General features: G+C 35.8%; 2 protein-coding genes across 2 annotated transcripts; both read right to left on the reverse strand.

Moving 5' to 3' along the window:
* Positions 1-1,324: 1,324 nt before the first annotated feature.
* Positions 1,325-4,038, reverse strand: LOC148113964 (vomeronasal type-2 receptor 26-like). The gene is made up of 2 exons (XM_087894500.1): positions 3,916-4,038; positions 1,325-2,385 (listed from the first exon to the last, which is right to left on the reverse strand). The coding sequence occupies exons 1-2, from the start codon at positions 3,986-3,988 to the stop codon at positions 1,484-1,486; spliced, it is 975 nt and encodes a 324-aa protein (XP_087750626.1). The 5' UTR covers positions 3,989-4,038; the 3' UTR covers positions 1,325-1,483.
* Positions 4,039-4,210: 172 nt separating this feature from the next.
* Positions 4,211-11,134, reverse strand: LOC117669065 (vomeronasal type-2 receptor 26-like). Its single transcript, XM_087893563.1, has 4 exons — positions 10,766-11,134; positions 5,856-6,716; positions 4,792-5,019; positions 4,211-4,285 (listed from the first exon to the last, which is right to left on the reverse strand). The coding sequence occupies exons 1-4, from the start codon at positions 11,132-11,134 to the stop codon at positions 4,211-4,213; spliced, it is 1,533 nt and encodes a 510-aa protein (XP_087749689.1).
* Positions 11,135-14,433: the final 3,299 nt, after the last annotated feature.

Genomic DNA, 14,433 nt, shown 5'->3' on the forward strand with positions numbered 1-14,433 from the left:
TTTATTTATTTATTTATTTATTTATTTATTTAATTAGATTTTTATACTGCCCTTCTCCTACTGGACTCAGGGCGGTGAACAGCCAAGAATAAAAACATCACATACAAAATTTAAGATTAATTTTAAAAGAATTAAACAACTTTTGGCCCAATATAAAATTTAAAACACCCCAACTAAAATCAATTAATAATTAAAAATATCTAAGGGGTGGGGGGGGGGTCAAGCCAGCCCAGCTTGATGAAACAAAAAAGTTTTAAGGGCACGGCGAAAAGCACAGAGATCTGGGATCCTACGTATCTCCAGAGGTAGGTTGTTCCAAAGGACAGGTGCTGCCACAGAGAAGACCCTCCCCCTGGGGGTCGCCAGTCGACATTGCCTGGCCGACAGCACCCTGAGGAGTCCCTCTCTGTGGGAGCGTACTGGCCGGTGGGAGGCTATCGGTGGCAGAAGGCGGTCCCGTAAGTATCCAGGCCCTAAGCCTTCTTCACAGTTCTCCTGTTCAAATAGCCCCAGTAACTGAGGTATGATCTTCCAGTCACTAATTGACACTTGAATCTGGTAGACCATTTATCCACTAATCTCATTCAAGGTTTACTAAATCATGTATCTATCTCAGCAATTGGTTTCTGACAAATTCAAGAAAGATGATACATGATTCTATACTGAAATTCTATACTAATACAGTCACTGAAATTCCTTCTTATCAGTAAATGGATGTTTATGAGCTGCACTGGCTCCCAGTGGTCTTACAGGTGCGATTCAAGGTGTTCGTCATTACCTTTAAAGCGCTCCATGGCATAGGACCCGGATACCTTCGAGAATGACTTCTGCCACCAATAGCCTCGCACCGGCCAGTTCGCTCCCACAGAGAGGGTCTCCTCAGGGTGCCATCAGCCAAGTTATGTTGGCTGGCGACACCCAGGGGGAGAGCCTTCTCTGTGGGAGCCCCAGCCCTGTGGAATGAACTGCCCCCTGAAATTCGTAAGATCTCCGACCTCCGGGTATTTTGCTGTGCACTGAAGACCCTGTTGTTCCTCTAGGCCGGGCTATCAATATAAAAATTTTAAATTGGGGTATTTTAAAGTTTTGGGGTTTTAAATGCAGCCGAATTTATTTAATAATTTTAAATTTTTAATTGATGTTTGTCTTGTGTTTTTAAATAGGCTGTACATCGCCCTGAGTCCCTCGGGAGAAGGGCGGTATAGAAATAAAATTATACTATTATATTTATACTAAATAAGTAATACTCGGAGAAAAAGTTATTGTTCTTTAGAACAGATACTGAAAATAAAATAAGGCATAAAAAACAAATAAAAACATTGGGTGCATCATTCTCTTTTAATTAAATGTTAGAATATTTAGAAAATGCAAATAATTATATAAATCACTATCTGAAAGGCACAGTTTATGAATATTCTATATTGTATAAGAATGAAACATTTATATTAAAATTTGAAAGAGAATAAAAGAGTGATTATATTAATCAGTCCTTTTTTCTCATTAGTTGATCCCTGTTGTTCAGGTCAGGTCGAAACACAATGATATAACATTTGGGAAAAAAGATGCAACCCAAAAGCCCAGCACTAGAGGTCAAGATGGAAAAGATCTCCACAGCCACCATGTATTTCCCTTTGGAGCTCAGGTATGCTGGGACAAAAGTCAACCAAACACTACAAAAGACCAACATGCTGAAGGTGATGAACTTGGCTTCATTGAAACTGTCAGGTAATTTCCTGGCAAGAAAAGCTGTAGTGAAGCTGACAAGAGCCAAGAGACCCATGTAGCCAATGACACAATAAAACATGGTCTCAGAGCCTTCATTACATTGCAGGATAATTTCTTCAGTAATTGAGAACATATCAACATCTGGGAATGGAGGAGCGAATATCAGCCAAAGAGTACAAATGCCTGCTTGGATCAGGGAGCAGGAAACAATAATGCAATTAGTTAATTTTTTCCCCACCCATTTCCTCATCCTGGATCCTGGTTTGGTGGCCATAAAAGCCAAAACCACTGTGATTGTTTTTGCCAAAATAGAAGAAACAGCCACTGAGAAGACCACACCAAAAGTTGTTTGTCTTAGGAGACAGGTAAATTTTCCTGGTTTGCCAATGAATAGCAGTGCTGAAAGGAAGCAGAGCAGGAGGGCAATGAGGAGAGTATAAGACAGGTCCCGGTTGTTGGCTACCACAATGGGAGTATCGTGATGCTTTATAAATGCTCCAAGCACAAGAACAGTAGTCAAAGAAAAAGAATGTGCAAGACAGGCTAAACTGATTCCCAATGGCTCTTTGTAGGTCAAGAAACTAATACTTTTGGGAATACAAAAATTGTGTTTCTTGTTTGGATAGAATTTGTCTTCGCATCTGGAACATTCATTTCTGTCTGAAAAAGAAATGATGCGATGTTTTTCTCATACATATTCTGTATATCTATCCTAGATTGCATAATAATAAAGTTAATTTATAATAATTATAATTATATAATCTTTATGTTTAGTAATCTGTGCAATAATCTTATTTATCAAGATATTCTTTAAACGTAATTCTCATACTAGTTTTTTAATATTCTCATAACATAGGAATTCTAATCATTCTAGTTCAATGTCTGGGGATAAGCCAGATCTTTACCACTTTCTTGAAGGCCTGCAGTATCCTGCATCTCTCATATGCTGGAGAAAATGATTCCAAAGTCCCATCTGAAATTTTCTTTAACTGCCCCTTGCCTTGCCAGATTTTGATTATCGGGGAAAAGAGGTTACTTTACTTGCTGCCATATCTCCATCGTATAAGTTTCTGTTTCAAACTCAAGTAGAACAGTCCAGGGATGGGTTCTATTTACCTTTACTACCGGTTTGCAATGGGGCCATGCACGCATGCACAGAAGCTTCCTGATGACATCGGGGTCGGTGCATGGAGCCTCCCACCGGTTTTACTACCGGTTCAATAGAATCTGATTCTCTTGGCTTCTAAGGGTTTGACAGTATGTGAACAAGAGTGTTTATCATCAGTTTGTTGATTGAAAAGAAGTATTTAATAAAAAGGTTGAATAATGGAACACCTATAAAAAATAGAACTTAAAGTTTGCTTGCTAAATGTGAGAACAACAGTGTATGATTGAAGTGAAGCATTTGTGAAAATAAATAGATGTTTCTATTTAGTATTCAAATCCAGCCAGTATTCTTGCAGTAGCAAATTTTTGTGCCACTGCAATGATAATAAGGAAAGAGCAGTTAAAGAACTAAAGATCCTTATTCTTATTAATACTTTGCTTAGTTATTTTCTAATAATTTCTAGAGAACATATATTTTAATGAATTGTAGTATTGTATTAGTTTTATTAGTATTAGATTAATAATCAGGATATTATGTAGTAAATTCATTAGAGTGTATCACATTTGATTTATTTTATAATTTCTAATATATAACTTCACCCACTTCTTTTTCTTGATCCCGATTGCATTTACTATTTTTTATTGCTCATTTTATTATTTAATGTTGCTGGTCATAAATAAATAACTTTAAATTTCAAATTACATTCCAGATCTACTGGACTTCAGTCAGTTTCACAATAATAATTGTGTATGATTATAATTATAGTTCAGCAGATCAGGACTGTAGAAGATGTGGAAAAATGATCTAAAATGGGTTCAGAGATTAATACACAATTGTGGTAATGTTTCATAAAATCCTGGATGACAGCCCATGTGTAAATGAAAAGCTGGTAACCATCATCCTCACTGAAAATTAATGATAATTTTTTAATTGAATATTTCCAAGAACTGAAATGATGAACCCACAGGTTTAGAAAGTATCTTGTGCATATTATAGCAGCTCATGCCATGTTCAATTTCATCAAAATTTATTCCTTTCTTTCTTTAGAAAAAAAAAATCAAGAAGTGATGTATATCTCTTACCATTCTCAGTTGAAACCCTCCCTTCTGGGCATGGCTGGCAGTCATAACAGCAAAATTCTTCTCCTTTCCTCATCTTTTTGCTGGAACCAGGATAACAGCTGTCACTGCAAACAGAGATGGGTATCACCTGGAAATTAAAGAGGAAATTTATACATCTGGAGGCTTTTTATTCCAATGTCCACATTTGAAATGATGAAAGCATGTCATGGGCATCATCCCATATTAGGGATAGGAGTAATCATTTGGAAAACATTTTTACATTGTACAAAATCAGCGGAATATACTTGTTTCTAGATTAAACAAGTGCAATAATGAGTTGGGCAAAGACAAAAAACCCTGGATTCCTAAGTGTGGTAGGGGTACAATTAGGCTGGGAATAAAACATTATCATCTTATTATTACATCATGAAATATGATGTTCCACAAGCTAACACCTAAAACTGTTAAATATTTATTTCACCAATATTCACATATGATAATGAGACCTAGAAGTTGCTTATATGAAAACTTTATATAAGAATTTCCTGAATGACTGAAAAATAAGGAAATAAATTAAAGGAATGTAGAAGGAAAAGAGAAAAGTGTGATAGATCAATTAACATGTTAGTAGACATGAAATATAATAGGAGAAAAAGGCTGAATAAGTTAACATTATAATATCTGTAAGTATTTATATATAGTAAGAAATGGATCACTGTTATGTAGCTGAAAAAGAAATTAAATACAAGAAATTCTTGTATATGTTGTATGTCTACGTATGTCTTTTTAACTATGTTTAAAATAAAAAACTTTAAAAAGTTTTTTGTCCAATAATTGATGTATCAAATTAAAAAACAGCATGTTTTTTCAGAATGAAGGACAATAATTAAATCCTACCTGGTTAAACCAGCTGTGCCATGTAATCATGTCATCATTGATGGTTAATATTTTATCTGGAGATGCTGAATGATCCACATTTCCAACTTTCATGTGAAGAAATGAATTGTTTGGGAAAGCTATTAGGTTTAGAATATCAAATCCAGTTGCTACAATCCCATTCTGATCAAAGGATACTGGTTCCCCAGCACCATTGTTAAAAGCGACATTTCTCAAAAAATAGTGGAACTAAATTGAAAGGAAAAATGCAAATAAGAGCCGAGGTGGTGCAGTGATTAGAATGCAGCACTGTAGGCTACTTCAGCTGACTGCTAGCTGCAGTTCGGCAGTTAAATCTCACCGGCTCAAGGTTGACTCAGCCTTCCATTCTTCCAAGGTGGGTAAAATGAGGAACCAGATTGTTGGGGACAATATGCTGACTCTGTAAACTGCTTAGAGAGGGCTGTAAAAGCACTATGAAGTGGTATACAAGTCTAAGTGCTACTGCTATTTGGAAAGACTAAATTACCAGTCTCCATGTTGATAATTTTCACAATAGATTTAATTGTATTGTAGGTCCTTTTCCCCACCACATTACATTGAAATTGAAGAGAAAATAGAATCAAGGATATGAATTAAAAGAATCAATAGGAAAAAAATCCAAATTATTTTTTGTTTAAAAGTGAGACAGAGCTAAGGGTTATGATTAAAGCTCCCCTGACTTTCCCTTAATATTTTGATTAACGGAAAAAATGTTTGCCACACTAGAGTGATTCTGACTTCTAGATCAGAGAATCCTAAAGACACATAGAAAAACATATATATTTTCAAGAATCATGGGAGTTGGAAAATAAGCTTACTAAAATCTCATATAATTATGAGATAAATAACAGAAGAACAGTCCCAATATAATTCAGTAGAAAATAGTTTTATAGTAATCAATACTCAAGATAGAGAAAATAAATAAAGTTCAGCATGATGAAGGAAGCATAATTTTATTTTTTAATTGGAAAATATGAGACATAAGTCAAAATTAATTTCAGGATTCCCATCAATCATAGTATTTTTCCTAATGAGAATATTACCTTACAGAAGTCTTGACCATGAATCTTCCTTCCTCCTTTACTCATCATTGTTCTGTCAGTATTTCTAGAGGAGGACAGAGCATGTAAAGCATGAGCTATAGCATGAACAGCATTGTAGATGCTGTAGCTGTGGCCAGTCATGTCCATTTCAAAAAGAGTCCCAGGAAGGCTCTCCAAATTCTCTTTACCATTGCAAATATTCTCCTGTACATCACTCATAGTTGTATCTGGGAATACACAATCAAAGGCTTCTTGCCAGAACTGTCTGATAAATATATCTTTATTTGCGCTGAATGGGTTTTGTTTCTTAGCAAATGATCTAAAGTCTGGTAGAGCAGTGGAATGCACTGTGAAGGAAAGGGCACCATCAATTATTTTGAGATCCCAAGCACGTTGAACAGGGATTAAACTGAACTCCATCTGCGTTGTCATAATCCAAACAATACCTTTTGGTTTACTTTTCACCTCTAATATATTTGGAATATGCTGAAACCATAACAAATTTCCCATTGCAAAAGATTCTCCATTATACACCACTGCATTCGCCTTATTATCCATAATAACATCATAGATTTTTCCTGCCTGATTAATCACGTGATCAATACTACTGAAATCAGTTACTTTGGGGAGTCTGTGAGTGAAGGGAACACAAACCCCATTTTTGGAAAAAAGAGGAATCACTGTTTCTACAAATTTTTCTCCCTGGTCATTGTCCATGATAAGAATCCCAATCCACGTCCAATTAAAATGCAGGAGCAGTGAGAGAATGCCTTTATGCTGAAGTTCTTCTGGGGGAACCATCTGATAAAAGGAAAGGCCTGGAGTTTTATCATTCATTATCGGCGCAGAACCATAAATGAGCTAGAGAGAAACAGGAAAAGGAGATAAGAGCAGCATCTACAGATCATTTTCAAGTGTTCAGAACAATCAACATACAGTATATTGAATTAATAAACCTTATACCAACCCTTTTAAAGAGCCTTGCCTGCCTCGTTGAGCTGAAAAATTCCCTGAAATTCTGTTCCTGGAATTTGTAGGTGTGGAAGGCATAAGTGCATGGAAGGTGTTGGAAGTCTGTTGATTGCCATTCAGTGATGCTCCAGAACTGGAAGAATTACTGATATGAATTTATCTAAAACCAAGCAGTAGATTTGTAGGTGATGGGTAATTGCTGTTTCACATTTTCAAAATATCAAAAGAGGATATATTGTTACAATCCTTGTTTGTACACATGCACAGGTATACATGGTAGTTTTGTCTACATGGAGATGGACAAAGGGATTTGTATACTGATGCAAATTTTTAAAAGTGTAAATTTCTGTAGTTGATGGTGAATCAAAACAGTTCAAGTTAGTTTTTTCCAATATCTTTTAGTATATAAGAATAAAAATCAGACTGTACGTGATTATAGATTAAAACATATAGAGTGATAAATGTATAGAGTGTTTTGGTACAACTATGAAAATAATGGTTATAACTATGATGTACAACATTATGTATTTAAAAGAGACTATATTGTATGACTATGGGAATAATTTATTTATTTATTTATTTATATGCCGCCCTTCTCCGGAGACTCAGGGCGGCTTACAGTGCGTTAAGCAATAGCCTTCATACTTTTGTATATTTATACAAAGTCAGCTTATTGCCCCCACAAACTGGGTCCTCAATTTACCTACCTTAGAAAGGATGGAAGGCTGAGTCAACCTTGAGCCTGGTGAGATTCGATCTTACTTTAATTGCAGACAGCTGGTGTTAAATTACAGTGCTTCTGTCTGTTGAGCTAAACCAGGCTCCTGGTTTATGGATATACTCAGGGAGTTTAATACTATCTATACTTAAAGAGGACTTGATACAGCCAGTACACTGTCGTTGCAAAACTGGACATGTGATTATAATATGTATAATGTATAATAAAGGAAAATGTTTAATAAAAATATTTTTTAAAAAAGAATAAAATTTTTAATTTCATAAGGAAATGTCGGAGAGAAAAACGCTCTGTCATACATTTGAAAACATTTGATGAAAACATTTATTTATTTTATTTATTTATTTATTAAATTTATATACCGCCCTATTCCTAAGGGACTCAGGGCGGTGAACAGCGAACGATAAAAATACATGTAATACAAACGTTAATAATAAAAAACCAATTAAAATATACTAAACATTCTGGTCCTAGATAATTCAAGACATCCCAGTTTAAAATAAAATCAAAAAGCAATATAAAGGGAAAGTTAGGCCAGGCCGGCCTGCTGAAACAGGAATGTTTTGAGGGCACGGCGGAAAGTGCGCAGATCCGGAATCTTCTGTATCTCTGGGGGGAGCTCGTTCCAGATGGTGGGTGCCCTCACAGAAAAGGCTCTCCCCCTGGGGGCCGCCAGTCGACATTGTTTGGCTGACGGCACCCTGAGAAGCCCCTCTCTATGGGAGCGTACTGGGCGGTGAGAGGCTATTGGTGGCAGAAGGCGGTCTCGTAAGTACCCTGGTCCTAAGCCATGGAGCGCTCTAAAGGTGGTAACTAAGACCTTGAAGCACACCCGGAAGACCACAGGGAGCCAGTGCAGCTCGCGCAGGAGGGGAGCCACATGGGAGCACCATGCTGCTCCCATAACTACCCGCGCGGCCACATTCTGGACCAACTGGAGCCTCCGGGTGCTCTTCAAGGGGAGCCCCATGTAGAGAGCATTACAGTAGTCCAGGCGTGAAGTGACGAGGGCATGAGTGACCGTTTTTAACGAGTCCCGATCCAGAAAGGGACGCAACTGGCGAATCAGGCGAACCTGATAAAAAGACCTCCCAGCCACAGCCGTCAAGTGTTCTTCTAAAGACAGCTGTGAGTCCAAGAGGACGCCTAAGTTGCGAACCCTCTCCATGGGGGGCAATGACTCATCCCCAATAGTCAGTGATGGCACCAATTGACTATATCGGGACGTCGGAAACCACAGCCACTCGGTCTTGGATGGGTTGAGCCTGAGTCTGTTCCTCCCCATCCAGATCCATACAGCCTCCAGGCACTGGGACATCACTTTAAGGGCATCATTGGGGTGGTCCGGGGTAGAGATGTATAGCTGAGTATCATCAGCATACTGATGATACTTCACCCCAAAACCACGGATGATCTCACCCAGCGGCTTCACATAAATGTTGAACAGAAGGGGTGAGAGAACCGACCCCTGTGGCACCCCACATACAAGGGGCCTCGGGGTCGACCTCTGCCCCCCTGTCAACACAGACTGCGACCGATCAGATAGAAAGGAACAATTGTTAAGAAACAATCAAAAGTTTACTAAAACCTTCTGGCATCTCTATGAATTTATTTATTTATTTATCTCTATTATAGCCTATGAATGTATGTAATAAAGATTGAATCTGATTGATTTGACTTGACCATGTATGACAAAATATGACAAAGCATAAGATTTATAGAACATACTCATGATTGTCAGCTGGTAGTCAAAAACATGAAATTCTTTTAATTTCACAACAGAGATAGTTTCATCTGGGAAATAGTACACATTTTATATTATGCCAAGTGTGAGAAAGCAAGAAAGCTTCTAGAAGAAATTAGTGATAAATAGACATATAGAAATAAATTCTACTTATATACCATTCAAAAACAACAATGGAACGTTAAGATAAAAAAATCAACTTTAAGAATCTCTTCTCTTCGCTTGTTCCTGTTAACCAACATCCAGTTAAGCAACACAGATGAGCAAGGACAACCAATACCAAAAACTGATAGGTCAAACTGCTATATATAAATATCCACTAACTCTCCATACATAGAAACCATACACTGATGGTTCTCTCTGCAAGATCATGTATGTGGATGCTTGAATTACTGAAATGAGGATAATGGCTCTTGCTGCACATAGAAACAGGTATCATCTGGAAATTAGAAGAAAATGCTTTTTTGAACATGTATTAAAACATGTGATTCCTGGGCCAAAAACTCTTTGGTAAGGAGCTACATTTGAAAGGATGAGTGCAAGCCATAGGATTTTTCAAATTTGAAATAAGAATAATAGTTTAGAAAATGCTTTCACACTCTAACATCTTAGCTAAATATAATAGCTTGTAGATTAAACAATGCAATCATCAGTTGAGAAAATAGAAAAAAGTCTGAATTGAATCATGGCAGATCTGTTATCCTCCCTTACATAATGGATATTTGGGATTGGGATTCATGTCCACCAACAAAAACTTTGACATTTTTCTGGATATTTTGTACTTAACTGGATACAATAATTATTTATTAATGTGCAATTAAATTTTACAGATAATGAAAACACTGATAGTTTTCCAAAACATTTGTCTTTAACCATCAAAAATCTTTCTATATGTAGAGCTTGATTCATCTTGTTGGAAGGAAATTTCTCTTTAAGTTATCACTAAAAACATTACAGGTTATACTAATCATTGAATGTTGGTCCTTTTGGTTAGAATAGATCTTAATTTATTAAAGATTAATTTCTGAGATAGATTTTGATTGAATCTTATTGAAATTTAAAGCCTTAACACTAAGACCAGGCTAAAAGGATTGTTATACTGTTTGTGAAAATTGGGGCATCGAAATAAATGAACCAACTGTTTATGGTATGATAGTACCACACACTTTGCTAAGAAAATGGCAGATACTGAATCACAAAAATCTGCATATCATTGTAGTCTAATCCATGCGATTATTTAGAAACAGAAAAGCCAAAGTTTTTTCAATAATTAGAAATAAATGAAATAATTGGGCAAGTTAAGCCCAAACCTAAGCCAAAAACAAATGTTTTTAAATCAAAATTTCCAACTCCTGAACCATTTACTTGAATATACCTAATGCTATAAAGCAAAATTACATTGTGAAAGTAGATCACTATAAGTAGAATGGCATTTGCATGAAAAGTTGTTCTACCTACCTGTGGAATCTTATAGATATCCAAGAGAGTTGCCACGTGAAGGGAGATTTCAGCATCCAGTCCTCCAATAACAGCTATGACTTTATTCTGGATGTTGCATAGGTAGTTGGGGACAAGTCTTTCAGTTGCTGATAGAAGTAGCATGGTGGCCTGATAGGTTCTTTGAGCAATGTCATAGCTATCATAAACATGGAAGCCCAGGGTGAGATTGGGTAAGATTTGTTGGTTTTCATTGATCTCCTTTACTGCATAAGCCAAAGCCAGGATGTGCTGGTAATTCTTAGGAACTCCACTACAATTAGAGTAGTATTGCACATCAGAAGGATATTCTGTTCTTATCAGTACTTTACTATAACAGCCAAACCCCATCAAGTAATTCTGTCTTTCGGATATAGTAAATTAACAGCCATCAGGATACAGAATTGATATATGTACAAGTGTACATTGATAAAGAAGTCAAGATTTATTGTTGGAACTCAGATATTTCTGCAGAGAAATTATGCAAATGATTTCAGACATAAACACAGGGAATGCCTGGAATCCACATATATAATGTCACTTTGTAAAAAAAAAAAATTCAGTCCTCTTACAGACACTTTTGTATTGTTAGTTGAAGATATTGTAATGTGTTTGAAGGAGTTATTTGGTAGAAGACTAATTGATGTATATTTTTTAAGAGGAGTATACAGAAAAATGCAAAAGAGCTTTAAATCAGCCTATCACAAGCTGTCTGTCCCACAATATTGCCCAGAAGGTGTAGCAATCACTGAGGATTATAGGTGTAGAACAGTGGTGGGTTGCTCCCGGTTCTGTCCGGTTCTTTAGAACCAGTAGTAAAAGTGGGAGGCTCTGCCCACCTGCCTGGACGTCATCATTGACAATATGCACATGCGCAGAAGCTTCTGAGCATGCACAGAAATGCACATGTTCCCATTGCAAACTGGTAGTAAAGGTAAGTAGAACCTACCCCTGGTGTGGAAGCTCACCTATTTGGAGGTATTCTGTTTTGGAAGTTTGCTTTAAACAACTGATTATATTCCATACTCTATTTTGCCTGGTTGAGAAAAGAATGCTGTTCTGAGCATCTCCTTAACTTCAACAAAGTCAATTAATTGTGATGGCAATGCTATAATCTATTATTTCAGCAAATACAAATGCAGTAAATCAGAAACAAATAACAATAACATTCCTTACATAAACTGTCCAGGCAATACTGGTGAGGGATGATTTTCAAAGGTAATGTCTTCAGAAACTGGACCAAGTTGAGATGAAATTCCACCTACCATAAGGTCTCCTGCATGATGGTACTTGTGATATGGAGGATATGGATGAAAGATGCTGCACCTATAAGTCAGGCACACCACATGGGCACGCAACACTAGCATTAAAATCAATACAATTTCCATCCCCATTACAAGGGCAAAGCTTAAAGAATCCCTCTTATTCCTAGAATAAAGCCATTAACATTTCTGCAATTTACACATCTTGACTCTTTAAGTCTGAATCTTGATCTATCTAGGATCAAACCTCGGAATCCTTAGCCATCCAGAAGCCAGCCGAGTTTCTCTTGATCTCTAAATAATATAATTATTTTAAGAGAAAGAAAGAGAAGCAACATCTTACATCAGTCTTTTTTTGTTGGTTTCGGGCACTGAATTTCCATGGGATTTTGATATATAGTAATTTAGATGCATAAACAAGAAGGTAATTTTTAAGTCAGTCCCTTAGGGAAGACCTGAAGAAATCATGCTTTTTAGAGTTCAACTATTGTTATTCACTTGAATTCTTAAAGGAACTAGGACATTTGGCAAGGATGAGTGATGAGGAATATTTGAGTGATTTTATAACTCAGCCTTTAAGCCATTAAAATAAATAAATAAAAAATAAATAAACCCCCACCTACTTCAATGTTTCTTTTCTTTTTAAATGAGAAATAATTCATCTATTGTTTCTTTTAAAATATCAGGTATCTGCATTAACATAAATGCAATATATATATATATATACAGGTATTCTCCAAATATAATAGTTCATTTAATGACCATTCAAAGATACAACGGTACTGAAACATGTGACAATTTTTCACACTTATGATCGTTGCAGCATCCCCATGGTCATGTGATCAAAATTCTTGGCAATATACTCACATTTATGATGGTTGCAGTGTCCTGGAATCATATGATCACCTCTGGCAATCTTATGACTAACAAAATTAATGGGGAAGCCAGATTCACTTAGCAACAGTGAACAAATGCAACATTTCACTTAACAACTATGGCAAGAAAGATTGTAAAATGGAACAAAATTCATTTAACAACTCTCTTGCTTAGCCAAATAAATTTTGGGCTCCTTGTAGTCATAAATCGAGGACTACTTATATAGAAAAAAAAAATTAAAAAACATACTCAAAGATATCTATTAGCATTTAAATAAAAAGTCAGGTACTTCACTTGTGAAAATTTATCATATATAAGAAGTATACCAGATTATAATTTATTGATATTAAAATAAATCATAAAATCCAACCATGTTTGATAAAAGTGTGGTTCCTGTTTATATAAATCTTCAATTCCTTAACTTTCTCTGTAATTTTTTCCCCCAATGTGGCAATTGAGGAGGCTTTGTATTATCTAAAGTTTTCCAGTGTTGCACAATTATTATTTTGGCTTCTATAATTAAATAAATAATCATTTTTTTTATTTTTAAGCTTAAGAAAGATAGTAAAAGCCATATCTCTATAGTGTTTTCAAGTATTTATAGGAATGTGCATACATAGCATTAATAAGCCTTATATGAATCCTGTAATGCACATACAGTAAGCAGAAACAAAAGAGCAGACTAAGATAAGCATTGGTCAGGAGTTTTGTTACACCCTTAGATTCCTTAACCTTAAACAAGATTAGTAAGATGTTTTTTTCCTTTACGGACAAAGCTAATTAAAATTATGCTTGAGATGTTAATTCATTTTTCCATGTCTTTTATTTCATAAAACTACATAAAACCCATGAGATAATGCTGCTTTGAACAGAATCTTTGAATTTAATCTGAGAAATCAGAAGTGGGATGGAATTGTGTTCCTTTCAAAATATCTTGAAGATTTGAAAGAATTGCAGATTCAGTGGAATTTATACCTTTGAAGAGAATGAAATGTGTTTGCAATTTTCCTGCATGCATCAGAGACCAGAGAGAAATGTGGCTTTGATGCTTGTAGCTTACTCGTCTGCTGGAGTCTATTTAGGCAGGTTTATTTCAAAGAGCTGTCTATTTTTCTCTTTCTTATCTGATAATTTCACTTTTGACATTCTCATAACAGTCTCGTCTTTTTTTAAACCACGTATCTTTGTTCACAGTTTTTTTCAATTGTCCTTTTCTTTTCTGCTCTCCTATTACTAGTAAAATCCTAATTTGATTGTGTTATTGTCTCTTAATGTTTTGTTTTAGCCTAGATAAATCTTCATTATTTTAGTATAGCAAGCTGTGTGGATTAAATCATGTATTTTAATCCAATTCACAGAAATAAAGAGTTTATAATGGAACTAGCAATTTTATTAAAAAAGAGAACTATAACTGATCTCTTCCATTAACTGGTATCATAAAAATTATCTCTATGTGTGTGTGTGTGTGTGTATGTGTGTGTGTACATACATACATACATGTATGTATGTATG

The sequence above is a fragment of the Pantherophis guttatus genome, chromosome 4, assembly GCF_059756535.1.
Source record: "Pantherophis guttatus breed Tessera chromosome 4, ASM5975653v1, whole genome shotgun sequence".
Classification (NCBI taxonomy): domain Eukaryota; kingdom Metazoa; phylum Chordata; class Lepidosauria; order Squamata; family Colubridae; genus Pantherophis; species Pantherophis guttatus.